The sequence below is a fragment of the Quercus lobata genome, chromosome 8, assembly GCF_001633185.2.
Source record: "Quercus lobata isolate SW786 chromosome 8, ValleyOak3.0 Primary Assembly, whole genome shotgun sequence".
NCBI lineage: Eukaryota > Viridiplantae > Streptophyta > Magnoliopsida > Fagales > Fagaceae > Quercus > Quercus lobata.
In genome coordinates, this window is record NC_044911.1 from 65,176,233 (window position 1) to 65,204,180 (window position 27,948).

At 37.1% G+C, this 27,948-nt stretch overlaps 3 protein-coding genes and 1 pseudogene across 3 annotated transcripts; 3 read left to right on the forward strand and 1 right to left on the reverse strand.

The window, feature by feature from the left end:
• Positions 1-368: 368 nt before the first annotated feature.
• LOC115955186 (hydroxyacylglutathione hydrolase cytoplasmic) lies at positions 369-4,799 on the forward strand. The gene is made up of 7 exons (XM_031073243.1): positions 369-654; positions 740-862; positions 953-1,114; positions 1,719-1,797; positions 2,455-2,568; positions 4,061-4,237; positions 4,474-4,799. Exons 1-7 carry the CDS (start codon positions 608-610, stop codon positions 4,546-4,548), a joined length of 777 nt encoding a protein of 258 aa, XP_030929103.1. The 5' UTR covers positions 369-607; the 3' UTR covers positions 4,549-4,799.
• A 212-nt stretch (positions 4,800-5,011) lies between these two features.
• On the forward strand, positions 5,012-6,025 carry LOC115957243. Its single transcript, XM_031075440.1, has one exon. The coding sequence runs from the start codon at positions 5,012-5,014 to the stop codon at positions 6,023-6,025; it is 1,014 nt and encodes a 337-aa protein (XP_030931300.1).
• Positions 6,026-11,951: 5,926 nt separating this feature from the next.
• Positions 11,952-12,680, reverse strand: LOC115957244 (uncharacterized protein At4g02000-like). Its single transcript, XM_031075442.1, has one exon. The coding sequence runs from the start codon at positions 12,678-12,680 to the stop codon at positions 11,952-11,954; it is 729 nt and encodes a 242-aa protein (XP_030931302.1).
• A 9,576-nt stretch (positions 12,681-22,256) lies between these two features.
• LOC115957245 lies at positions 22,257-26,694 on the forward strand (annotated as a pseudogene).
• Positions 26,695-27,948: the final 1,254 nt, after the last annotated feature.

Consider the following 27,948-nt stretch of genomic DNA (forward strand, 5'->3'; position numbering starts at 1 on the left):
GATAAAGAGAAGGGTTAGAGGAAACAGGAGTGTACTCGGGTATCTGAGAATAGGACTACCCATAATAAGAAACCCAAAACCCATAATACAAATAAATTGTGAGCCCAAGTAGAGGCTGAGTTCAATAGCCATATTTTGGGTACGCACAATACCTATATATACAACACCCCCTCGGGGCTCCGCTCCTGGTCTTATGTAACTGAAGGAGTATATAATTTTGCTTATTTATAAATAATTCAATGGGTACACTTACAATAATGACAATGTGTATCTAGTCTCGTAAGTAGTGTGTCACCATACGCGACATCCGCGGATATCTTCTTGACACACAACCAGTCAACCACACTACAGGCCACACCCTTCTTTTGTTGGAGTGGTCTGGTCTGCAGGCCATATTATTTGTGATCCATGTAGCTATGTATTAGAATTGGATTGGGTCGGAGAAGGAGGTATATCGGTTGGGCCGGGCTTGGTTGGTACTTTTGTCACTTTGATCCGTTGGCTGCCACGTCTTTTTTTTCTTGTCTGTGACTGCGTTTGGAGAGTAGAAAGCAGAAGAAGCAGAAGAAAAGATCGTAGCGGTTGTTGGAGGAGCAGAGAGAGAGAGATGAAAGTATACCACGTTCCTTGCTTGGAGGACAACTACTCCTACCTGTAAGTTAATCCTCTTTCCTTTGAATTTCGATGAGAAATTTGGTTATTATTAATTAGGGCGATTGATTTGTTGCAAATTGCGCAGCATAATCGATGAGAGGTCAAAAGAAGCGGCAGTAGTGGATCCAGTAGAGGCTGAGAAGGTAGTACAATTTGCCAAACAACACGGCGTCCTTCTCAAGTTCGTTCTCACCACACACCATCACTGGTATGTATGTATGGTATTCCAATTATTTATTTTTTTTTTTTTAGTACTTTCTTCTGGTTCTGGTGATATTAATAGTAAATAATAAATTAGGGATCACGCTGGTGGAAATGAGAAAATAAAGGAGCTGGTACCGGGGATTAAGGTTTATGGTGGTTCGTTAGATAATGTGAAGGGTTGCACTGATAAACTGGAAAACGGTGATAACATCACTCTTGGTGCTCATCTCAATATACTCTCTCTTCACACTCCTTCGTATGCTCCTTCTTCTTCTTCTTCTTAATCACTTTCCCCCTTCTTTCTTGTTTTTACTATAGATATATATATATATATATATATATATGTCTGCTGCTACAGGCTCCAGCATAATTAGCTCAATAAGCATGATTTGATTTTTATTTATTTTTTTACTTCCAACATTAATGCATCTCATATTTAATCTTCTGAGCTATTTCCTTCTATTTTTATGTCAACTCAGGACTTAACCCCCTGTTTTTGGGGGTGGGGGTGGTATATTTTTCTGTACTTTGTTCACAAAACACCACCTTGTCTCTCTATTTAATTTCTATGATCATGCTGGAAAATCTAAACCTGCCAGTAGAAAGAACCTAACCCTGCACTCCACCATACTATGTCTATGAATATGATGCTCTCACCAGGTTCTTACATACCCACCAATGGCTCTTGACCTCACCTTCCATCCCATTATTATGAAAAAAGAACCAAGTGCCATTTGAGCTAAAGCTTATTGCCAATTTATTTATCTGAGACATATTGGTTTTAGCGTTTTGCACAGGTATGCCTTACATCTTTATTTTTTTTTAACTTTATCTGTGTGTCTTTGACTTGCTCTAATCAGCCACACCAATGGTCACATTAGTTATTATGTGACTAGCAAAGAGGAAGAAGACCCAGCTGTTTTCACTGGAGACACATTGGTAAGTTGATGGGGGGCCTCTTTTATTATATATGCGTGCATGGGTGTGTGCGTGCGCGCGTGGGCGTGTGTGATCAGTTTTCTTTAAAAAATGCCACATGATTAGATGGCAGAAGCCTTTTTCCCTGGTCTGCCATTTTTCTTTTGTTGGGGGAAGGTGGATGATAGAAGAAAAAAAAAATGAGGGAAACAATGTGACCAATTTAGCTTGGCAATAAGAATGCACTCACAACAAATCTTTTTTTCCCCCCTTCTTTAATTAGAATGGTGGCCAATTTCATCACCTTCATTTGCTGAGAAGGGAGGAAAAAAAGAGTTAAATCCTAAGGGGGAATGCCCTGAATTAGTGGGGTCAGGAAATCTATTTGTGAAGACTCCATGTTTATTGTCTTGTATTATGAAGTGAATATTGTATCTGTGAATATGAAACAACATAAGATTGTTTGAAGAAGTTATTCCCTAAATTATGTCCTTTTCTTGGCAAGCTCTTGGCTAGTGACAATTTGTCTTCATTTTTTGACTAAATTTGTAGCTTTCTTTTTTAATTTTATGGTATTAGGTAACTAATAGCGGTCACTCTCTCTCTTTTTTTATTTTTTTTATTTTTATTTTTATTTTTTTAATGTATTAATTAATTTTTTATTGTTTGTGTGTGTAGTTTATTGCTGGTTGTGGGAAATTTTTTGAGGGAACAGCAGAGCAGATGTATCAATCGCTATGTGTAACATTGGGTTCATTGCCAAAGCCAACTCGAGTATACTGTGGCCATGAGGTAATGGTATTTTGTTACTATCCTTTCTTTGGGTTGATTTTGAGTTCATAAGGATAAATTAATTTTGTACAAGGAGTTGGGGTTGCTTTTATTGTGTCCATGTGTGTAGATTTTTCTACTGTTGATGTATACTTATTGCATAATATTCCATCTGGCGTAATTACTATCAATAATCACTGGTTTGTATCTATAACCACCTCAAAATCTCTTTACTTATATTACATAAAAGGCCCCAGGTATATACCTTGTTTCATATTTCTTATTCTGGCCGGTAATGGATTAGAGAAAAATATAAAACCATATAACATTTTGTGATTTACCTAGGTAACTAGTTTCAATTCTCTGGCAATCACTTTCTCTCTCTATTGTCTTTGTTTAATGGTTACCAAATTAATTTATGAACAAGGCCTAAATGAAGCATAGAATTTAATCAATGATTTCCTGCTTTTCTCTCCTCCATTACTACCTAGAATAACAATAGCAAATTACAAAGATGGACATAGGCTTCAAATTGAAAGTATTTTTTAAATTTAGGACTTCAATTGGCAAAGTAAAAAACTTGTGACCTAATCTGTATAAAGGTATAGACTTCTAGGTCTTTTTATGTAATTTCCACAAATAAGAAACCACCTCAAAATCTCAAGCATTTTTTGAACAATAATGTTTCTGATAAAAATATTAGAAATCAAGTAGTTAGTATTTGTGATATTTTCTGGAGCCTAAATGGAAATGGTTGCTAAATGGTTATAGCTGTATCACATGCATGTGTAAAAGAATAATGGGAATACATGAATTGTGTGGGCCTGATTTATTATTGTATCTTTTGTTGAGTGTCGGATTGTGTTTCTATGGTCATTTCAATAGCAGTATAGTTAGAGAGATATGGTTTAGATCAAGATACCTTCATTGGGTAATGGTTTATCAACATAGGTTCACAATGAGTTCTCCACTTTTCATCTTCCATCATGTTAGTGAGTGATACTGTGATAGTATGGTAGTCATGGACTTGTAAACATGAGTTGGTTATCAAAATTTGCTGATTCCAAAATTTCTAACAAATAGTGTTCATGTGATTAGAAGTATGATACAACCTCCACTGTCATAATGCTGTGCCTTTTCTCCCACATGGGGACTATGGTGACAAAAGAGAGAATACTGGGGACGCAAGTAAATGTTAAAGAGGAGATTATTTGGTTATGCTTTGAGGGGGTAATCAGGGATCTCCTAAAAAGAGTTCCATTTTTTCTAAAATGTGACCATATGAGAGTGAGGACATATATAACATGTGCAAGTGAGCATTAGTGTATCGTAAGATGAAAAATTTAGAAGGTTTCTACCTTGAAAGGAGAAAGGGAATATGTCCTTAATTGCATTTATTGAAGTTAATTGTGTTACAATCTCTATTGACAGCTTAACTCTTTGTTACACTTGTGCCCCCTGTCAGATTTTCCTTTGTTTGAAATTTCAAAGTTCTGGTTATATTTTTCTACAGTACACGGTGAAAAACTTGCAGTTTGCTCTGACAGTTGAACCAGATAATGTTAAGATGCAACAAAAGTTAACATGGGCCCAGCATCAGCGGCAGGCAGGCCTTGCCACTATTCCCTCAACCATTGAGGAAGAATTAGAAACAAATCCATTCATGCGGGTTGATCTACCTGAAATCCAGGTTACTTTTCTCCTCTAAGAATTACCTTTTTCTTCATGTTGGACAAAATTAACTAGTGATATATCGTAAAGGGACTAGAATGTGTATGGTTACTGTATGTAGAGTCTAGATGTATCGCTACTTACTGTGTTCTTTTCATTTTGTCTTCATCAACCATGGCGTATCTGCTAGAGAGAGCTTTCTAATATATCTACTTGTGCCATACAATTTATGTAGACGTTGCTTATATTTTACAGGCGAGGGTTGGTTGTGGTTCGCCTGTTGAAGCTATCCAGGAGATAAGAAAGCGGAAGGACAACTGGAGGGGCTAATAGATGATCTGCATAATGCTTTTTCCCTTTTTACCATGTGTGTGTGTTAATAAAGTCACGAGTTTGTGAAATATTACACCCCTTCCAGAGAGATCTCTGTGTGCTTCGGTTGGCAGGGTCTTAGATTACTATTTTCTTGGCATGTGTGGCAGAATTACCGAGTCTTTGTGGTGATGAATGTCTCTTTAACTATATTACTAGTTTTATGTCTGGGAGAATATATATATATATATATATATTGATTGTGGTAATTTAATAGTCTTATTGAAATTGAATAAATATAATAGATAAAAAATAAAAGAATAAAATTTGATAAAAGTTAGTTTAAAACGAGTCTTTATCTATACTATGAAAAAGTTTTTATTCAAACTAAAAATTGTAAAAGATTATTGAACTCTCCTGTCAAGAAGAACACAGAGAGAAGAGTAAATAAGACAGACTAGCTCACTGATGGTAGAACGTGATGGTAGAGAGAGAAAGACCACGAAGCTCTGAAGAAGAAGACACGTTAGAAAGAAGCATCAAGAAGTTCAAGGACGTCCACCACGAGATAGAAACTCCCTCTGAGTTCCTGGGTAATGGAGATAAGATCAAAAGCTATAAAGACAAGCTAGTTGGATCGATACCAGGCACATATGAGCAAGCTTTTGGATTTGACTCTGGCATGGAGGAGGAGGTGAACTCTGATGACGAGGATGATGAACTTTGCGAAGGTATGGTTTCCCTTAAATTTTCGAAAGATGAAAAAACAAGGATTCATGCTTCTTGGGGAAAGGCTATCATTGTTAAGATTTTTGGTCATAGTCTTGGGTATTCATTCTTGGTGGAGAGACTGAGGTCCATGTGGAAACCTGTTGGTAAGGTGGACTGTGTCAATGTGGGTCACGATTTTTTCCTTATCAAATTTGAACTTCAGTCTGACTTGGATGAGGTGATCAAGGGGGGGCCCTGGTTTGTTGGTCAGCAATTCATATCTATCCGCCAATGGGAACTTGAGTTCAAGGCATCACTTGCTTTGTGTTTGACTATTACAGTGTGGGTTAGATTGGCTGAACTTCCTATAGAGTTCTATGAACCACCCATGCTCAAGAAAATTGGAAAGACCATTGGTCCAGTCCTTAGAATTGATTCTTATACTTTGAACGGGGAGAAAGGACGTTTCGTGAGGATTTGCGTTCAGATAGATGTCAATAAACCCCTTGTTAGATCTATAAAGATTAGACGGATGATACAGCCAGTACAATATGAGGGTCTTAATTCTTTATGCTTTGCCTATGGGCGTTTGGGTCATAGGAAGGATCACTGCCCAACTGTGATTAAGAAGCTAGAATCACCTATGGAAAACTCAGGGAGTCAGACCTCAGATTCTCCTACACGTAGAGAAGAGCAGGTGGATGGGGGCAATAATGAGCATAGCGTGTATAGGGAGTGGATGATGGTAAAGAGGAAGAAGAAGAAGCCAACTGTCAAAGCCTAAGTCCCACGTAGAGATGACACCATTTCGGGGGCCATGCGCAAGGAAAATGCGTTAGTGGGATGGAGTGTTCACCATACACCTCGAGACTCAAACACTGACATTGGGGAAGATATGAAAAGAAAGGTGAGACCCTCGAGAGGATCTGATGGGACCAATTCGGTTAGTCCCCAACTAAACTTGGGTTTGGGAGACCAAATTAGCCCTTTTGTAAGTAAAAACAAGAATGTTCTAGTTAGAAACCATGGTAGGGCCCCTAAATCCCCACAAAACCATGGTTTGAATTCTAATTCCTTGGGCTGGGAAAGTAGACCATGGCCTTCAAAACCCAGTGTGTATGCCCAAACTCAAAGCCTCCCTCTCCCTGCCTCTGGTTTTCATTTTGGTGCGAGCTCAAGTGTAGATGGAGTAGGTAGTTGTGAAGTGGGCAATCTTTCTTAGAGGAAAGGTAATTCCAATTGGAGACAAAACGATAGAAGGCATCCAGAGAGATCCAACAGATATAATGGGGTGGTACGATGTGGAAGCAATGGAAGCTTGGAAGAACCTCTTTCCACTCACAGAGGTGAGTGCTCATCTGGGCTTTCTTCCAATGGAGGACGAAACTTGGATTTTGACCCCAAATCCATTCTGGCACTTCCTCATGGATAAGCCAAAGTTCCCGCCTCTGATTGTAACTCCCTCGCATTTACAAGAATGTCCCTCATGGAAGCCCCTTTGTGAAAAATCTCTAAGTGTCCTGGAGGGGATTCATCTGAAACCGGTCATATCTCAGAGGAAGGTTTTGCTGGACAGACCCATAGAACTAGCGCTAATGGGGAATTTATTCATGGTGAAACTATTGCAGTTCTCGATGACTCCCATAGCATGCACACTGAACATACGCAGCAACTAGGCATAGTTTGGGATTTTGAAGCACGTAGTGAACCTGTTTCTAGAGATTATTCGGGAGAAGAACTTGCTGAGGCAAGCATGGACATTGAGGGAGATAGGGGAGAAGCCATCTCCTACGTGGTTTGACTTACGCACTACCCCTACTCCAATTATGAATATACTCATCTGGAATTATAGAGGGGCTATGAAGCCCACCTTTAAGAAGACTGTCTTGGATTTGGTTGAATGGCATCAACCCATTATTTTCGTGATTATTGAAGCCTACTTAACCGAGACTATTGGCTATGTTGGCGGGATTTGGCTTCTGTGGCGCTCGGACTTTATTTCTATGGACATCCTTTCTGCCACTGAGCAGGAGATCCATGGTATTGTTCAGGTTAGATCCCTTTCCCAACCTTGGCTTTTAAGTGCAATTTATGGTAGTCCTCGCTTTAGAGAAAGGTGTATTCTCTAGAACAACCTTAGAGTTTTATTTGTGAGGCACAATCTCCCTTAGGTTGTTATGGGGGATTTTAACGATGCCATTAAGGGAGAGGAGAAAAAAAAGGGGGAAATGGGATTTGCAGGAGGCAGGTGTATGAATACACTGATTTTATGGATTTTTGTAACTTACTGGACCTTGTATTCTCTAGGTCAATTTTTACTTGAACCAATAAAAGGGACATTTCAGGGTTAATTCAGCAGAGATTAGATAGGGTTTGGGCTAATTCGGATTGGAAAGCTTGCTTCCCTGAGGCAATGGTTAAGCATTTAGTGCGGATTAATTCTGATCATTGCCCTCTCCTTCTCTCCTTTATCCCTAACCTGTGCCGTTGTGGGGATAGACCCTTCCGCTTCTAGCCCATTTGGCTTAGCCACGAGGGTTTCCCCTCCATTGTTAAGGATGCTTGGGAAGGAAACCATCCGAACATTAATAATGCTATTCTTTCGTTTATCTAGAAAGAAAAAGCTTGGAACATGGATGTATTTGGGAATATTTTCTGGAAGAAAAAGAATCTGATTGCGAAAATTCTTGGTGCGGAAAAGGCCTTAGGCCGTTTTTCCTCTTAAAGATTGATTAATCTTCATATGTCCTTGTCTGAGGATTTGGGGCATTTCTTGGGTCTGGAAGAACTTTGGGGTATTAAAGCCAGAACTAATTGGCTTATACAAGGTGAACGAAATACGAAATTATTTCATATGTCCACCCTTATCCGTAGAAGTGGCAATCGTATTCATCGCATCCAGGATTCTGTTGGGAATTGGGAAGAAGATCCTAAGAGAGTTCAAAGGATTTTTCTAAATGGTTTTGCTAATCTTTACCAAACTGAACAAGTTTAATGCCCCCTGGAGCCTACCACTATTCCTATTTGGGGCAATCGACTATTTGATTCAGAAGCTCTTAATTTGGTTACCCCCCTTCTGATGTTGAGATTCTATTTACACTTAACTCCATGAAACCCTTTAAAGCTCTTAGACCTGATGGCCTCCATGCTGGGTTCTTTCAAAAGTTCTGGATGGTTGTGGGGAATTCTGTGAAGTTTGGCGTCAAGCATATGTTTAGAACCAAAAAAATTCCTCAGCACCTTAACAAAACTCTCATTGTCCTCATATCGAAGCAGTTTGGGCCTGAAACAATCAACCACTTTCAGCCCATCAGTTTGTGTAACACCATCTACAAGATTGTCACAAAAATCCTAGTTCAAAGAATGAAGCATCTCATGCCCATTCTCGTTTCGCCCTCCCAAACAGCCTTCATCTCGAGTAGGAGAGGTACAGACAATGTTATTATGGCACAGGAGCTTATGTACACCCTCGAGAAAAAGAAAGGGCATCAAGGCTACATGATTATAAAGATTGACTTGGAAAAGGCATTTGACCGCATGGAATGGAGTTTTGTGAGAAGCATATTTTTTAGTATGGGGTTTCACCAAGACACTATAGACCTGATCCTTAGTTGTATATCGTCCACTGATGTGTCTCTACTCTTTAATGGCTCTTAGTTGGAGGAATTTCAGCCTTCTCGGGGACTGAGACAAGGGGACCCTGTTTCCCCTTATATTTTCATTTTATGCATGGAATTCCTAAGTACCTTAATTCAAAGGAAATGTAAGGAAGGTGACTGGACTAGAGTCAAAGCTTTTCAGAGTGGACTTGGTTTTTCCCACATGTTTTTTGTGGATGACCTCTTATTATTTGCTAGTACAAGCCAAAGAAACACTGAGGCTGTTAGTGAAGTTTTGGATGAGTGTTGCAGTCTCACGGGGCAGAAGATTAGCCTAGCTAAGTCCAAAATATTCTTTTCTGCCAATACCTCAAAGGAGGATAAGGAAAGGGTTGTCCAACATCTTGGCATTGTTGAAACCTCCAATCTTGGAATATACCTTGGATTCCCCATACTTCATAATGGAAGGAGAAGAAATGATTTTCAATTTGTGGTGGAAAGGGTCCAATCAAAGCTTGCGGGTTGGCAATCAAAGTGCCTCTCTCCTGCAGGCAGACTTGTTCTCTTAAAAGCGGCGGTATCTCCCATACCAGAGTATTTTATGCAATGCTGTAAACTTCTTGCTAGAGTCTGTGATGATGTGGACAGACTTGTAAGGGACTTCCTATGGGGGTCAACTTTAAATAAAAAGAAAATTCACCTGGTGGGATGGAGTAAAATAACTAACCCGAAGGAGTTGGGGGGTCTGGGGATCTTCCAAGCAAAGGCTCGGAATTCTACTCTGTTAGCTAAACTTTGTTGGAGAATTGCCTTTAGTTCTGATAAGCCTTGGGCCCAAATGCTAATCAGCAAGTATCTTACCCCTGCTAGACTCGGTGAAGGTGGAAGAAAGCTTCCTGCTTCTGGCATCTGGGCTGCTTGCAAGGCTGGTGGGGTTATTTTCTTTTGGGAATGAGGATAATGTGGGTGTAATTAATTTTGTGCAACATGTACCTCGAAGATAAAACTGACAATACTGCTTCAATGACATCATCACCAACAATATTCCAATACTTTCGAAAAAAGAAAGGAGACATACCATCTGGACCCGGTGATTTTGATGGATGCATTTAGAAGAGTGCTTGTTGGACCTCTTCTAGGCGGTATGGTTGTAGGAGTGAGTGGTTCATATCTAGTGTGACAACCCGATCCACTTTATCAAGTACTAAATCCATTTGGGTGGGGTTTGTAGTACTAAATCCATTTGGGTGGCCTTTGGAAATACCTTTTGACTACTCCCTCTATTTCAGCATCTGATGTACACCATCTCCCCCCCATCATCCAAAAGGCCATCAATATTATTTTTTCGACGGCATTGACTAGCCCTTTGATGAAAGAACTTGGTGTTCTTGTCGCCAGCAGGTAGCCAAATGGATCTAGAACGTTGTCTCCAAGCCAATTCTTCTTGATACAAGAGCTTATTGATATCATCCCTTACTTTTTGTATCAACTCCAAATTTGCTGGATCATTTTGTGCTCTAAGGGTTTGGAGTTGTTGTTTTTTCTCCTCAATCCGTGTTCCAGTGCTTCCCATATTCCGACTCCAAGCTACAAAGGCCATACGACAATCCCTTATTTTTGAGAATAATCGAAATATAGGGTTGCCCCTTGGTGGTTCCTTACTCCATACCTCTTGGATAATGGCTTCGCATTCGGGATGTGTCGCCCATTTTTCCTCAAACCTTTTCGGGATTTTCTTTCTTTTTGTATTGCCTACACTACCATTGATGATTATAAAAATTGGGTCATGGTCCGAATATGATACCTGTAAATGGTTCACCACTGCATGAGGAAACCTTTCTCTCCAATCCAGTGTAGCACATGCCTTATCCAGACACTCTTGAACAAAAGCATCTCCAGGCCTTCCATTTTGCCATGTAAAAATATTACCCCGGTACCCCAGATCTATCAGTCCACAGTGCAATAATGCATTACGAAAAGCCTGCATAAGTCGGTGGGGTTTGGGGAGCCTGCCTTGCTTCTCTGCTGAGTTCAGAATTTCGTTGAAATCTCCCAAGCATACCCACGACAGTGAGTCTCTAGTGTGTAGATGTCTCAGATAACTCCATGATTCATGTCGGCGATGTTCTTCCGGTCTCCCATAAAAACCGGTAAGTCTCCAAGGATTGGCTGGGTCAATCATGATATAGGCATTGATGTGATATTGAGAGTAGATCTGAATGTGTAAAGTGATCTCCTCCTTCCAGAGCATAGCTAGGCCACTTGCCCTATGGATGCAAGGAATAGCGAGCATATTATCGTACCTCAATTCTGCTTGTATTGTTTTCATCTCATCCACCGTCCGTTTCGTCTCCATTAGAAATAGGACCTTGGGAACTTTCTCCCTCACCAAATGAGAAAGGACTGCGCCTGCTAGGGGGTTCCCAAGCCCCTTGCAGTTCCAGCTTAACACGTTCATTGCGCTCGGCGGGGCTGGCTGTCGGCCTTCGCCGCTGTGTATGGTGAGTAAGTTTTCTGTGTCTTGCTTCGCTTCCTTCCCCCCGTGCTACCTTCATCCTTGCTAGATATTCTCTGTAGTTTCAGCCCAACTTCTTGTTGTCCGTCAATCTCAGTCTGTATTAGTTTTGGTCTTGTTTCGGTATCGTCTCGGCGCTTTTGCTTTTTCCACCTATGTGTTTCAGATGGAGGCTTCTTTTTGGCGTCACATGGAGAGGCACGTGCCTTATTATTAATCATGTCAGCTAGGGTTTCCTCACATGGGTCGGTGGTATTAACTCTCTCATCCGTTTCCACATACGTGACTGGCAGCGTTTTTAGGTTCTTCCTTAGAATATCGGGTTGCATGATTTTAGGGATATTAGTTTGCATTGCGCATTGATGTTGGGGTTGCTCATTGCTCACTGCTCACCGAATTACTCTCCTCCAATAATTCCGTAGTTAATGTCTGCCGTTTCTCTCTGTCAGTAAAGGTTGGCCAGGTTTGCCGTCGCTGAGCTCGTGCTGTGCTGTCGTGGTGTTTGCAATGGCCAATGGGTCCTTAGCTTGATCACCGGTACCATCGCTGCCACCTGACTGTGCTCTGGAATTCCTGCCACCCGATTTAGTTTGACGTCAGACCCCCACCTTGAGCCACTCCCCATACAGCCTTTCACCCATTGTAGCAGAGACTTTACTCAGGCATTCCTTTGCTTCATGTCCGAGCTTACCACAACTAAAATACAGCCCCACCAATCTTTCATATTGGAAAGCTATTTGCACCCTCACACCTTTCGGGCTAAGCACTAGAGCGCCCCTCTGGATTGGTTTATCCAATGGCAATTCAACTCTAATCTGAAGGAAGCAAGCTTGGTCAGCAGCAATTGCCTTGCAGTCCATTTCCAAGACTCTCCCAATGCCACCACCAATATCTTTTCTTGCTTTTTCATTAATGAGATCAAAAGGTAGCCCCCAAACCTGAACCCATATTGGTACAATGTTGAATTCCACAATAAACGTCGTCATTCCCTCCTCCCATCGTTTCAATAACAATAAGTGATTATCAAAGCTCCACGGTCCATTATTCAAGACCCACTTCAGTTGGCTCTCCATGGAGAATTTGAATTGCATTAGCCCCTCACCAATATCTGTAATCTTCAGATCATGGCCAAGTTTCCACACCGACCTCCGTAGATTTTTGGCAGCCCAAAAATTGATTGGTTTTGTCGTATGAAAACGACCCATTAGACTTAATGAAAACTCCTCCAATATCTTTGCACGATTCTCTGATCGAACCTTTCTAACTTCACCCTCCTCCTCCGTCAAGTGAATACTCTGAAGTCTTTCAATAAAATTTGTATCCATTTGGACTGAAGAAGTATACTCCCTTTGATTGGTAACTTCGTACTATGGCTCTGATTCACTAGTTGTAAGAAAACAAGTATCTCAGTGGAAGCAAAATCTTCCCCACACCACTTAAGTTAAGATGGGGGAAAACCAGCCCCTACCCGAAAGTAGAAGAAAAAAGCTCACCCTAGATGAGAGGAAAGACTCCTACAGAGAGGAGAAAAAAAAAAAAGAAGTCAGACTTTTTGGGGTTATTTTCAATAAAGGGTTAAAGTGGTCAATTGCAAATGGGGAAATGGTTAATGCTTGGGAGGACTTCTGGCTGCCTTCTGGACCTCTCAGACACCAAATTAAAGGGCCATTGACTGAAAGGGAGGATAACATCTCTGTCAAATTGTTTTTGGGCAACCAGGCTAGCATTTCTTTTAACCTCTCTGATACCATCGTTCAAGAAATTCAAGGCATCCCAACTACTATGAACCCGAATCAAAAGGTTATTCTTGTGTGGGCATTCTCCAAGGACAGATCCTTCTCTCCTAACTCAGCCTACCTCTTAGCTAAAGGTTTAAACCTTTTGAACCCTGTGACTACTCTTGGGCAATGGGTGTGGAAATCCAGCACAACACCAAGAATAACATTTTTTCTGTGGCTTTGTGTTCATCGTAGCATCCCAACCCGAGAAGTCCTTGGTTCAAGAGGTTTTAACTTGAACACTTCTTGTGAATTGTATGGCTCGACCTTTGAATCTATTCTCCATACCCTATGGGACTGTGTGAGGGCAAGAAGTATTTGGAATGACCTTGGTATTGAAGAAACAAACATGGAGTTTTTAATCTTCCCTTAGCTGATTGGTTAGAGAAATACTGTGGCTTAGTTGAATTTTTCCCTAGACCCCACACCCCTTGGAAAATTCTGTTTCCCCAAACCCTCTGGAATATTTGGCTTCAACGGAACAAGGCCATATTCCAGGATAGAAATGTTGAGAAAGGGTTGAGTGCTCTTTGTATCAAGAGAAGTGCTGAATTCTATGCTATAGTGCCAAACAGCCCCAGCAAGCCGAGTAAAATCCAAGGCCAAGTGAAGTGGAGTAAGCCCCAACCCGGGTGGGTGAAGTTGAATACAGATGGCTCAGTGTTTGGGGATCCAAAGAAGGCTGGTGGTGGAGGAATTATTCAGAACAGTGATGGGGACTGGGTTGCTGGGTTTGTGAAGAAGTTTGGGAACGTTTCCAGTAACACCGCGGAGCTTTGGGTGCTAACGGAAGGGCTCCTGATGGCCAAACAATTGGGCTTTGATAATTTATGTGTTGAATTAGATGCTACTTTTCTTGTATATCTTATCACTAACCCAACTGTTGCCAATCTTAACTTGGAACTACTGCTGTCCGATTGCAGGAACTTGACGAAGTCGTTCCCTAACTGCCTAATGGAACATGTTTATAGAGAAGCCAACAACTGCGCTGACAGACTATCAAAGATGGGGGTTGACCTCTATACTGACCATCTTTTTTTGTATAACCCACCATCTATGGTGGTTGATTTGCTAGAATTAGACAAAGTTGGCCACATTCGTAACAGACTTGTTGTTCCTTAGTTAATATTATGCGATGTTTAACCAAAAAAAAAAAAAGAAGAAGAGTAAATAAATTAATAAGTATTTGGTTTGATTTTCAAATTGATGGAAGAATATAAAGAAGAGAAATAGTTTTTTTTTTTTTTTTTTTTTTTTTTTTTTTATTATTATTATTACTTATTTTTGTTGTCATCCTTTCACTACTTTCTCAGCCACCATACAAAACCAAAGATTTTAGTCCACACTAAAAAGGAAGAAGAAGAAGAAGAAATCTTTTTATTAGGTTGAGAAAATTTGCAAACCAACTAAGCATTGACGTGGCCTAGGTAGAGGGTCTCTACTTTGATTGGTTAGTGGTAGAGGTTAAAGGGGGAAAAGAGGATGCAACAATGTTAAATGGTGTTTTTAAGGGAGGAGGTGAGGCATAAGTCTATCTAGTTGTTGGAGTGGGATTTGGAGAGAGTGGTTCGAAAGGGTTTGGGCTGCATACTAATGGAGATCTTTCTTGGGGTCTATTCGAAGAGAAAGTGAGTGAAGTGAAAGAGGGACAATGGAGAAATTTGCTAGGAGGAATGGGAGGAGTAGCATAAGACTGTCTGGTTCTGGGTTTTGGGGAGTTGCTCTTTTCTACAGGGGAACTCATCTTCCTTGCAGGAATTCATGAGTTAGAAAATCAGGAATCGAATTAGTTTATCCTTTAATATATTCAATATCAAAATCAAAAACACTTAAAATAGCTTGCCATCTAGCAAAACTTTGTTTGGAAACAAGATTTTGAACATCTTTTTGTAAAACTTCTTTGGCACTTTTACAATCAACCCTAATTAAAAACTTTTGATTAAAAAGATCATTTTGGAATTTTGCAACACAGAATATGATAGATAAAATTTCTTTTTTAATAGTGCTGTAATTCTGTTGGGTAGCTGTCTAGGAGCTAGAATGGAATCTAACAATTTGTTCTTTAGCATCATCTTTTGCTACCTGTTTTAGGATTCCACCATAGCCTATATCAGAAGCATCTGTCTCAACAATCTTGAAAGCATGGGGTGGAGGAATAACAATACAAGGGAGTTGTTTAACATATTTTTTAATCTGTCGAACTATCATAGTATGTTTGTCTGTCCATGCAGGAGGATTCTTTTCTAACCTTTTATATAAGGGTCTACATATTTTTCTCAATCCTTGAAAATAGTCTGAAACATAATTTAGGCTGCCAAGAAATCTTTGTAACTGATTCTTATCTTTTATTTCATCTAGAAATTTATCTTCAAATTGAATGGCTCTGTCAATAGGACTTAAGGTTCCCTTATAAATATTATGTCCTAAAAATCAGATTTTATCTTTGAACAAATTTATTTTAGTGGCTGATACAACTAATCCATTATGTTTAATTACATTAACAAATATATCTAAATGTTTCCAATGGTCATCAATTGATTTGGAAAATATTAAGACATCATCTATATAAACAATTGAAAATTTTGTAAAGGGTGTAAATATATCATTCATTATATTTTGAAACTCACTAGGTGCATTTTTTTAATCCAAAAGGTATAACATTCCATTCATAATGACCAAAAGGAACTGTAAAAGCAGTTTTATATCTGTCCTTCTCATCTATTTGTATCTGCCAAAATTTACTTTTCATATCAAATTTAGAAAATATGGTTGTTTCATGAAGTCTGTCAAGTAAATCTTTCTTATTGGGAATAGAATATCTTATCCATTGTAAAGTTTTATTTAAAGGTTTATAATTTATAACTAATCTTGGAATTCCTCGTTCTAGTTCTGCCTATTTATTAACATAAAAAGCAGCACAGCTCCAAGGAGACTTGCTTTTTCTAATTAAACCTTTATTTAAAAGATCTTCAATTTCTTTTTTACAGTGTTCTAATAATTTATTATTCATTTGTATTGATCTAGCCTTAGTAGGTATCTGTCTTTCATTAAAGTCTTTTTCATAAGGTAATTGTACGATATGCCGACGCCTATGCCAAAAAGCAGTAGGAAGATTAGAGCAAATTTCTATCTCAATCTGTTGTCTAAATACTTCTATTTTATAATTTAATATAAGATCTGTCAATTGATCAGCAATTCTTTCATATATTATTTCTGACTTTAAGGATAACAAATGTCTATTTTTTCTGTAAATTCTTTCTTTATCAATTTCTTTTATTATGGAAATATTATCTAGTGAATAGATTTCTTTCGGGATAGGTGGTAAAATGAATTTAAAAAGTATGTATTTTCCTAACACATTAGTTTTAATTCCTTCAGCTGTTGTTAAGAAGGGATAAAGTAAGACCATAAAGGGATTCCCTAAAATAATTTTAGAAGAAAGGTCTTTAATTAAAACAAAAATAGTTTCAAAGCATACTCCGTCATTACATATATGAACATTAGGTATTTTGTAATTAATTATGAGATTTTCTCCATTAGCCTGAGTTAATCTTTTAGATGATTTTTCATAATACTTTAAAGGTATTAGTCCTTCTTGTATACAATTCATGTCAGCACCTGAGTCTATCAAAGCAATTTCTATCAAAGAAAACTCTTTATTAATTACTAAAGTAATTTCTGTATGCCATTTTTGAAAAATTACTCTGTCAATTAAACTCAAGAAATTTTGTCTATTCCTATTATTAATATCTATAACTTCTTCATCTGTAGGAGGATCAGGGGGATCTGTCATAGGATTAGAGAATTCTTTTAAATTCATTATTTCTGCAATATTCTGTTCATCTATGTTTAAGGAATTATCTTCTTTAATTTCTTGTTTTACTATTTTTATTTCTGTCATTAAGTCTTGTAAAGTTATTGGTTTTATTTTTGTTCCATCTTGTTTGATTTTCTTCTTTTCTTTGTTGGCTTTTTCTTCTTTTCTACAATCAGTAACATGGTGTCCATATTTCCTACACCTAATACAAGTCATAGGTATGTCTATAGAATCTTTCAAACTTAGTAAATATTCTTTTTTATCTTTTTGGTGATTGGGTAGATTATCTACTAATTTCATTATTATGTCTTTTTGTTTCCTTTTTCTTTTATTAATTTTAAGTGGGTTTGTTGATTTTAATTCTTCTTTTTTCATTACTTGATCTATCTCTTTTTGCTTTACATTAAATATTTCCATCAATTCATTTATTATGTCTTTCTCAAATTCTAATTTATAGATTTGTTTAACAATTTTATTATGTCAGTCACATTATTTTTTTAGTATGCCCATATTCTTTACATTTATGACAAATAATATTTTTAATATGTCTATCAGATTTCTCATTGTCTGATAGCTCAGTAATCTTTAAAATTGTTATGTCCTTTTTCATTTCTTTTATCTCTATTGGTGAATTTAAAATTTCTATCTTTTTAGCTAATTCTACTAGACTATTGTCTCGGGTATAATCCATAGTTCTTTCAATTGATTTTAGTCTTTCATCAATTTCTTCTTTAAAACTATTACTCTTTTTGGAACTATCATTATTCCTAAGACTATTATTTGTCCTTTCTTTGACTAGACCATCATCTTCTTTCTCTTTCCTTATCATGTTTCTTTCTTTTCCTATCCCTTTTTCTATATCTATTTCTTTACGTAGAGTTCCATCTTTTGAATTGGTTATAATACTATTACCTTGTTGTCTTTCTATTCTTTAACATCTCTTTTACTATGCCTTTCTGTATTATTCCTTTTTCTTTGTCTCCATCTAGCTTCTTCTTTTGTATTGTTTCTATTATGTCATCTTTTCTATTATCATTTTCTTGTCTTTCTTTAGAACTATTTTGTTTCTTTTCTGTCAGAATTGTTTTTATGCCTTCTCTCTTCAAGTCATCTTTTCCACATGTAATATTTATGAGTCTGTCGGTGCTTACTAAGCTACTATTTTTTCTATCATGCCAATTATCTGTCACTAAAGATGATCTTTGATGGGGTTCAAAGTTTCTTTCTGGTTCTGAATTTAAAGCTTTAATTTTTTCATAAAGGTCCAAAAAACTGTCTACTCTATTATCTCTATCATTTTCTCTTTCTATAGTGGTGGATCTTTCAATAGCTTCTAAAAATTCCAATTTTTTATTAATTTTATCTAAGAAACTATTATTATGTCTATTAGTCTGTTGGTTGATTTTATCTCCTATTAATGTATTCCAATTATTTGTGCTATTATTATAGTTATAATTATAATCATCAGTATCACTGTCAAAATCAGAATCTGTTTCATAATCCATATTATCATTTAACCAACTATTGTCTATATCTCTCATGCTATAACCTTCATCATAATCTATATCATCATAGTCCATGTTTCTAATTAGTGTGTGCCTATCCTAAGTGTAAACAAGCAAACAGATGATGAACTGATAAACGTATTTATTCTATTTCCAAGCAATTAATAATTAGTGGTGGAACTATTACTAACCACTGGTATCCTTGTTATCGGGACCACCTCCTCGGGAAACTCCATTGCGGGACCACCTAAACACATGCCTGTCCATCGGCTAACAAAAAACGAGCTGACCAATGCGAAACTATGGTTTGCCAACGAGTCTTGAGGCTAACCAATGCTAACAAGGAGCAAGTAGTGGCTATGCAGTAATAAGATTCCTAGTAACTTCTTAATTGTAAAGAAATAAAACTCATACATCTACCATCCATGGCTCTGATACCAATGACTACCTAGGAGAGAGCACAACAGTAATATGAAAGCATAAACAATGATAAAATAGATGATAAAGAAGAAAATAGCAAAATAGATATATTCAAAATAAGGTTAAAACAGAATATAGAATATGAAAACTGAAACAAGTAATATCTTACTTGAATAAATCTTCTGTCTTTGATAAACTTGAAAATAAATTACTAGTTTGATACAAGCTTGAAAATAAAACACTATATGAAAAGTTACAAGATTACAAAATAAAACTGTCTGAAGAGAAATGTTACAAGATTACAAAAGGGGAATAAAGTACAAAAGTCTTTCAGAGAGAGGGAGAGGGAGAGGGAAGGCTATTACAAAGGCTTTCTCTAAAACTTGGAATATGAAAAACTTTAAAAACTTGGAATCTTAGAAACTTAGAAGCTTGTCTTCTGGCTTCATAGTCCGTCTCTTTTATAGATGTAGTAAACCATGGTTGATTAACCTGAGTAGGTAAAGTTAACTCAAGTTAAATTGTCGGTAGGAACCATATATTCTGAGAATCGGAATCTGTTAGGATACTTTCTGTCTCATGCAAGTGAATAGTGTTCTGTCAGGAATATCTATATGATCTTTTTGGATCTATCTGTGTTAAGTTCTAAAGACTTAAGATTTTATGTATTTAGAACTCGAATGAGTATTGTTGGCAAACCATAATCAAAACAATATGTTTAGTCGTGTTTAGACTTGCTCAAAGTTGATTCATTTATATAAAGTTGGAATAAGCTGATGCAGAATTTATTTATGCTTCTCAGCTTGGTTCGATCGATTGACGCTTAGGCTCGATCAATCGAAAATCGAGTCAAATGCGTTTTCTGCAGAATTCCAACTCAGCCCTAGTTTTGTTTTAAAACTTTTAGGGTTTTCTAATTTGCCCTAGGTATAAAAGGCAAACCCTAGCCACGTTTTTGTGTTGCTCATATTGCTGTTTATGTAAATCTCTTGTGAGATCTGTGAGTAGCTTTTCTTTACACAAGCTTAGGATTATCAAGAAGGAGATTTCTTCAAGAGCTTGATGATCATTCAGTTGCTGCTATAAGAACTTAAAGAAACACAAGCGGGTGTGCTTGTACTTGCTGGAGAATCCAAGAAAGAAGGAGTCTGTGGTTTCGGAGCTTGCATGTGGTCGTGTCAATAAGTTTCTACTGGTGGGTAGCAATAGGATGTTAGCGGTCTAAGTCCTGTTGAACAACTTCGATTCTTTCATAGTGGATTCATGTTTACCTGGAGGATAGCTAGGTTAAATCCTCCCCAGGTTTTTACCGGTTTGGTTTCCTGGGTGATCATATCATTGTCTTATTTATCTTTCCGCTGCTTTGCATGATATGATTGTTTTGATTGTGATAACCTAGATTTGTTAATTTGGACTAAGTAACAACTTGGCTAATTACCTAGGTTAATCAAATTGTGGTTTTCAGGGGTCTAAAAAATATCAATTTGGATTCTCTGTCTGTCACGTGCAAGTGAATAGTGACTCATTAGGAATATTTGTCTGGATCTGTCTTGAATAGTAGTTTGTCATAATTGTCCTTGAAGGGTTTGTCTGAGTGGGCCGTCATTCTGTTTTTGTTTGTCATATATCATAGGGATCTTGAGAATCTTGAAATGTTTTTGGATGAGTCTTGTAATTTGGAGAGGAGGATTCCATTATTGTGTCATCTTCATCATCAGAAATTTGTGATGCAGCTTCAAGGAGATGTTTCTTAAGTTGTTTTCTATCTGAAATGGAGGCAAGTTGACACTGAACTTGGCTTTTTTCTAGAAGGAAATTAGAATTTTCTGTCTGGGAAGAAGAGGTCTTTTTCTATAATTCTTGGCAAATATGATCAAAATTAAACTTATTCCACCATTTTAATTTAAACTTTCTAGTGAGCATGGGAAAAGGATATTGGGGATGCTTCTCTATCTTGTATTCTCATCTAATGATCCATGGGAGATCTAGAAACCTGTAAAAGAACTGCAAAAGATGTGGGAAATTCTTAAGATGCGGTATGTCCGACTCTTTCTTGAAAGTCTCATAAGCTTTTAAGAGATTAGGAGGGAGAATTATAGCTTCAGGACCATAGGAATTCCACCAGTCAATAAACCATATAAAATACATATTAAACAAACCTCACTTCAGCAAAATGATCAAATTTAATAGAGCCTCACTTATATCAATTTCCATCAAAGACCAAATTGTCAAATAGTAATGTGCCATTGATTCCACCCATGTCCACTATAGACATTTATCAATGTGTCCATATACAAATCACTTAATTGTCATTGTTTTAAATTCGCATAGAAAATCAAAATAGAGCGTATATGAATTGTAAGTGAGTCACTTGTATTGCCATAACATGATCAAAGTTGGTGGCAAACTTGCTAACTCGGCCAATTGTTCTTACCTCGGAGAAGATGTCTATTAACATTCTAGGTTATGAATTTCAAATGGCTATAGGAAGTTATCAGATTGTATTAGTTGCTATGTCCCAAAAATAGCAATTGCTTCTGCCTTCATTGGAACACATCAGCTATATCATATTGTGTTTAATAAGGAAAGAAATAGTAAAATCCAAAAGAAATAGTATTGTTAAGATTTGTCTAAAACTCATGCACATAGTATTCTAGATATTCAAGAAGAGAAAATTCTAAAAAGAAATTCAAGTTGTTGAAAAAATAGCATAATTCAAAATCTAAAACTAAAAACCCAATTATTGTCCATGTACACAGTATTATAGATAGGTATTCAAAAATCAAGAACCAATTAATTCTTCTATCCATACAACAGTTAGCATAAAGCTAGGTACTAATGGAATTTAAAAATAACTCAATTCTTTGAATTTCCTCACTCCTAAAATACCAAAAAATTTCTCATAAGCTAAATAATACCCAAAGTTGTTTGTCAACCAAACAGGCCAACTAAGGTCCCAAACAAAAAAAATTCTAGCCACAACACAACAATCTACTTAAATTGATATGCTTTGAAGAATTAGAGTTTCCTTTAAAAGATTAAGATAAAAATTTTAAGCTGTTACATCCCAAGTTCCATACACAAAAAAATTTAAGATTCAAACTATACTCTCTTTTATCTTCCATTTTCCCACAATTTCTGGGACACCAAATAGTCAAATTAAACAATAAACAACAAATTATTAGTATAAGGAAATGAAAATCTAATATAGCTGATGTGCATTGAACCATAAAAGCAAATTATCAAGCACCACCCAAGAAAAGCAACAAATTTATTCATCTTTCCTTCAAAAGGTTCTAAGAAGAAAATGGTTACCAATTGATTAGTATGACCTTCAATAGATTAAAAAGCCTCCAGTGATTGCGAGTCTTGATCATTGACATGATATTCAGCAAGTTACTCAGTTGGATTGAGCAGATTCTACCTTTTTCATTCTTGTTGCTCCTTCTCTTCATTCCTCAGCATCTACAAGGTAACTACTACTCCTTTCTTTCTAATGTTTCTATTTCTTGCTTGAACCAACCACTCTTTCCATTGCTCTATATACCCCATAATTCTGCATTCTGCTGTTATTTGTTCCAGCCAATCCAATCCAATCAGTAAATCACATTTAATTTAAGGACCAACATTCTACTGTAATGCATCTTTCTGAATACTGAATAGCATTCTTGTTTTTTTTAATTATTATTATTATTATTTTTAAATTTTAAAGCCATGGCTTTCACATTGATAACCAACTCATCTCTGGATTTCAATACCTAATATGAAAACCCACATTCTGCAATTTGGAAACGTCAATCACTGTATAATTTGGAGCTGTTTGTTTTCTATTCATTATTTGATTGAGGGCTTCAGGGTGGGTTAGGTAGCATAACTGGATGTTTGTGGTTCATGAATCATATCTTTGTCATTGTTGGAGAGATTGTAAGAAATGTTTGTTTCTATTTAAATTTCACTCAAATATCTGCATAAATGAAGACTGTCTATCTAGTGATACAGTGATGGACTGGGTTGGAATATGTATGTAATATGTATGCATGTAAATATTTATTATTACAGTGTAATTCTGTTCACATGCAATATGCTGATGCTTTCATTTACCTGGAGATCATTGCTGAAATCTGTCAGTGTTTAATAAAACATTGGTGAGTTGAAGAAAGATTGTAAAAGGATTAGAATTATAAAGTTGCCTTTAGCTGTAATTTTTAATTCTCTCAATTTTTTTTTTCCCGGATTTGGCGGGGGGGGGGGGGGGGGGAGGGATTTGTATTAGCTTGGGAAGTGATACTTTTTTTTTTGGGATGATTTGTTAGTTAGGGGAGGGAGATTTGAATGCTAGACATCTTTGTTCGAAACACCAGGAGGTGCCAGTTAAGATAAGGGCCTTGTATGTTTTCCGAATTAGTAGCATAGTTTTTATCCAGAGAAACAGCTTCAGTACAATGGAAGAGTTTAGTTGATCTTTTCATTGTTGCCTCATTGTTGTAATTACCATTACTATTATTATTCTTCCTGGTAAGAAGGTTTGATCATTGTTGGCTGTCCTTTTATAATGAAGCTTTTGCTTATCATGAATGGTGGGAAAAGAGGGAAAAAAAAGGTGTTTTTGGTATTTTGATAATTTTATGCTTATTGAGTTCTATGATTTCTATCTCCCTGTAAAATTGTGTGGAGTTGCTTTGTGAATATGGTTTCAGTTTGCTCATGCCCTAGACATATTATTCTTCTAACATTGTTTAGTTGGTGATAATTTCTCTCTTTGAGAACTTTCAGTTTTTTTATTTATTTATTTATTTATTACAATTTGGATTTCGGCTGTGATGTTTAAGACTTTAAGTCAAACGATATCGTTCAGGAAACAGACAGCATTAGAGGTTCTATAATGTGTCTTCATTTAAAGAATTAAAATTATGATTCATCCAACTGCTTTAAAAGCCACTGTAATCAAATAAAGAGGCTTGATAATTGTTGGTTTCTATAGGGAGAGAGGAAAATCTCTTTTCTTGTTGGCATCTCTATGCTTCACTTGATAGGTGTTAATTGATGGTGTCGTAATGAAGATCTTTTGTACCCATTGATCATGCTTCCTCCACAAGCATCACCACCAATTTGGCATGGTGTATTCATCACCTTGGTAAATGGTATGGACTTAAATAGTCTTTATTGTGATTAGCTTGGCTTTGGTTGATGTATGGTAGAGACTTGTTGATCTCTTGCGACCTGCATTTAAGCATCCAACATATATGATTAGATGAAATTTTAAGAGGGAATAAAGATCCTTTTTATTAGGAAACCTATGAAAAGTGAACTGGATATCCCCTGCTTCAGAAGTTGGATTGTTTATTATCCCAATTCAAAAAAGTTCTACTATTGTTCAAAGGGGGCTGGTAGTGTTTTGATTCTGGATGATTTTAGTTATTGTGAGGCCATTATTGTTTCCTTGTCTTTGTGAGCTTCAACCTTAATACCTTATGCATTTTGTTAACGCGGGGTTGATCAAGTTGTATAAAATTTGTGCTTTTATCCTTGTTTTGGTTGTTCATTCTGCCTTTTATATTGCATTTCATATTTTGTATTCCTTATCTGATTATCATGCCCTCTATCTTGCACTTGTAGATAAAAGTAATTGCATATGTTGGTGATTCTGGGACATTTAAAATAAATTTCGTTACTTTCAGATACAACGGTGAAGCAGGCAGCGATGGCTTTCAAGTTCTTACTCCTTACGTATTATGCATAGTTACCTCTTTTAAATTGTCAGAACTCTGACAGTTGTTTTTTGTATCTAAAGGGTCAAATGTTGACTCTGGTTGAGTATATGCAGCTGTTGTACCGTGCTTTGTTACCTACTCCTGCCTGGTATTGATTTTTCTTGAACAAAGACTATGGAAGCCTCTTTTCATCGCTGACTAACATCCATTGTTGAGAAAGTATGGGTTTAATTCTTCTATATATATGTTTTTCTGTGCTCTTTCTGCACTCTCTCTTGAAGAGATGATATACTTCTTGCACTGAAATTAGTTGGATGTGCTCACTTTAGATTTTAATGTTGCTTATTAGGTCCAATCCTTCTTTGCTGCCTTAAAAGTGTTATCATGGAAGGAAGTCCATTATGGGTCTTATGCCACATCAGAAAAGGTAAGTGCCTTTCTATAAATGCCTTAAGATGACTTTTGAAGCTGGATTAACATAGTTGAGAAAAGTTCCTTTCACTCATTTTACGACATCTTGCTATTGTTTTATACATAAAGAGAAACTTTGGCCAATGGAGAACCACTCCATCTCTTTATTTTTTAATTCAGTATCTCATGTAGCTTACCTAAATGATTTTTGTATCAGTCACCTTCTCCCCAAAAAAATGAGGGTAAGACTGCCTACAAATTTACCTCACCTGGAACCCATTTACCTCACCTGGAACCTGCAAAAAGTAGGAGCTTTGTGCATAGGATACAACATTTTTTTTAATCTGATTTTGATAGACTTATTTGAAGATCTTGTCTTGGGCTTGATGCTAAAAATATTCCAATGGAAAAAACAAATGTCTTTTATGGTTCACCAACCTTGGAACTATTATATCCTCTTTCTGTCTTCTTGGTATTGGATCTCTCTGATTCTTTAAAATAATTTGAACTGAGCTATCTACCAGTCAGTTTCCCTTCATGTATGATCACTCTCAACATATTAAGGTGATAAGGGTTGTATTTATTTTTAAGCTGTTTGCAAATAGCAGTGCATTAACCCGCTGTCTGGGAGAACTTTTATGAGGGCGTTGGGGCTTCTTTTTGTGATACTTTCACTAGATTAACCTAGCAAGTGCTTGTTATCTCTTTTCATATAAGATATTCAACATATAGGAAGTACGATTTTTCATGTCAACCCGGCTAGGGATACAATTTTTTCACGTGGTTTTAATGAAGTGAATCTGTCATTATCACTGCACAAAAAAAAAAAAAAAAAAAAAAAAAAAAAAAAACCCTTCACTCTGTTTGAATTGTATTGAAAATGTGGGAAAGGAGAGAGAATGGTTACAGTGCTTAGGAAAAGAAATTAATTCTTAACCAATTTAATGGACCTTTGGAATGTGTCTCCATGGTGAGATACCAAAAATTATTCTTGTGTTTTTTGATTCCAGAAGTTTCTTTACTTTCAGTCCACTAATACAGGTTCATTCTTGAATGAGATAGTTGATTTCACTAATGTCAGAACAGGTTCGTAGATGTTCCACATCCCTTATCTGTGACTGTTCTTGTAGTCTATTACCTTGTGTGTACAGTGTTTATGTCACATTGGAATTGCATGGTTAGGGTGGGGAAAACTAAATCTCCCCCATAAGTTTTCACTACAAAGATTAACAAGTTTAGAGATATTTGAGTGCATGATAGAAACTATTATTTATAACTAGTCGCAAATCCGTGCGTTGCGCGTGATTATTTTTTATGGTGGTCTCATTATTATTTTGTAATTTGAACTAATTTAATGAAAAGTAATGCATTTCATAATCATATTTATCAAAAATAATTTTTTATTATTGTAGAATTTTTTTATTTAAAATTTGAAACCTTAATTCTACCATAGTCGGTTGACTAATTTTTACATCTCTAAGTTAATTAAACACGTTTTGCATGCTACATGTAAACCTTCTTTTCCATAAGGGTTGAAATAATGTGGGTAATATTTTTTTCTATGAAAGTTAAAAAGAACAAAATTCACCTTGTCATGATGTTTTCTAAAAATTAAATTTGCAGATTCTCTTTCAATAATTGCGAAAATTCCAAGCAATAATTCAGAAGATAATACATGTTACATGTTCATGCTTTAATTGTGTAATTGTATGATTAATTTGGGTTGTAATTTATAAGTTGAATATGATGGTTGTGGGGGTAACAGACCGGGGAGCCCACACCAATATACACGTTGGGCCAAGGGCCCAGTCCAAGGGAGAACCCCTCCTCGGCCATGGGAATGACCCTTCCTCGGCCAGGTGTGGCCGAGGACAAAGGGAGTGGCCTATCACTGAGAGTGGCACTTCGGGTCATTCCATGGAATAGGAAAAGTACTAAGACAGAAAAGGATGACGGAAAGAATAGAAATATCTAAGGGAAAGCTGCCATTATTGCATTCAGTGCTCTGTACCTGACAGAGCCATGCTTTTCTGCCTTTACAACCACTCCCAACAACTTTAAGGAGGGGCTGATGGAACAAGTATCAGTACTATGAATCTAAATCGTGAGGAAGGAAACTAATATAAAAGGGGGTGAAGTGAGGCAATGAGGGGGACTCTGGAACCCCTGCCACTCAACATATACTAGAAAAAAGCTCCTTGGATTGTGCTGAGGACCAACCTTCCTTGATAAACTTAGTTCATCTTTGCTTGACTGTGATGAACACCATATTAACTGTTACCCATGCACTAAGGCCTAGCTCTTCGACCCACTCTCTACAAATTTATTGTACCAGGCTCACAGGTCCAAGATCCCATACATCTTGGGTTTGGGCTGCAAAACGTGACCCTACAATTGGCGCTGTCTATGGGGAGAGCTTGTGTGTTAGTAAGTACAACAATTAAGCATGGTAGGATCAGACCCTTATCAAGCAGACTCGCATCAACCCGGAACGGCTAGATCCCAACAACAGGGTAACTTTCCTAACCCCGAACGTGATCGAAATGAAGAGAATGGAAGGTTTCGAGAGGGAAATGTAAACACCACTCAAACCAGCAAAAGCTACTTTCGTGTGGGCAGTCACGTGCTCCAGAGACAAAATAACAACCGGGCCCTGCAACCAGAAGAAGTTAGGAGCCATGTATCTCAGAAACAGAACGATAAGCGGGCCATGCAGCGAGAGATAGACGATTTGAAAAGAAAGCTGCTACATGCACAACAAAGGCAATCTTGTTCTAGGCCTGACGTACCCTCCGATGATGAAAGTGACGGTGACTATAGACAAAGATCGAGGACTCCCCCAAGTGAGACATTTTCTCACGAAGAAGTGCACTACCGGAGGCATAGGCGCAAAAGCCCATCTCCTAGGGGCTTGGGAAACGATGCCATGAGCAGGGCATTGGATCAACTCT

Excerpts from the sequence above, each read along its gene's own strand:
- LOC115955186 (XM_031073243.1), top strand. The coding sequence starts at position 608 with ATGAAAGTATACCACGTTCCTTGCTTGGAGGACAACTACTCCTACCT. Across the intron at positions 863-952 it reads CTCACCACACACCATCACTG|GGATCACGCTGGTGGAAATG; the intron begins GTATGTATGTAT and ends ATAATAAATTAG. Across the intron at positions 1,115-1,718 it reads CTCTCTCTTCACACTCCTTC|CCACACCAATGGTCACATTA; the intron begins GTATGCTCCTTC and ends TGCTCTAATCAG.
- LOC115957243 (XM_031075440.1), top strand. The coding sequence starts at position 5,012 with ATGGTAGAGAGAGAAAGACCACGAAGCTCTGAAGAAGAAGACACGTTA.
- LOC115957244 (XM_031075442.1), bottom strand. The coding sequence starts at position 12,680 with ATGGATACAAATTTTATTGAAAGACTTCAGAGTATTCACTTGACGGAG.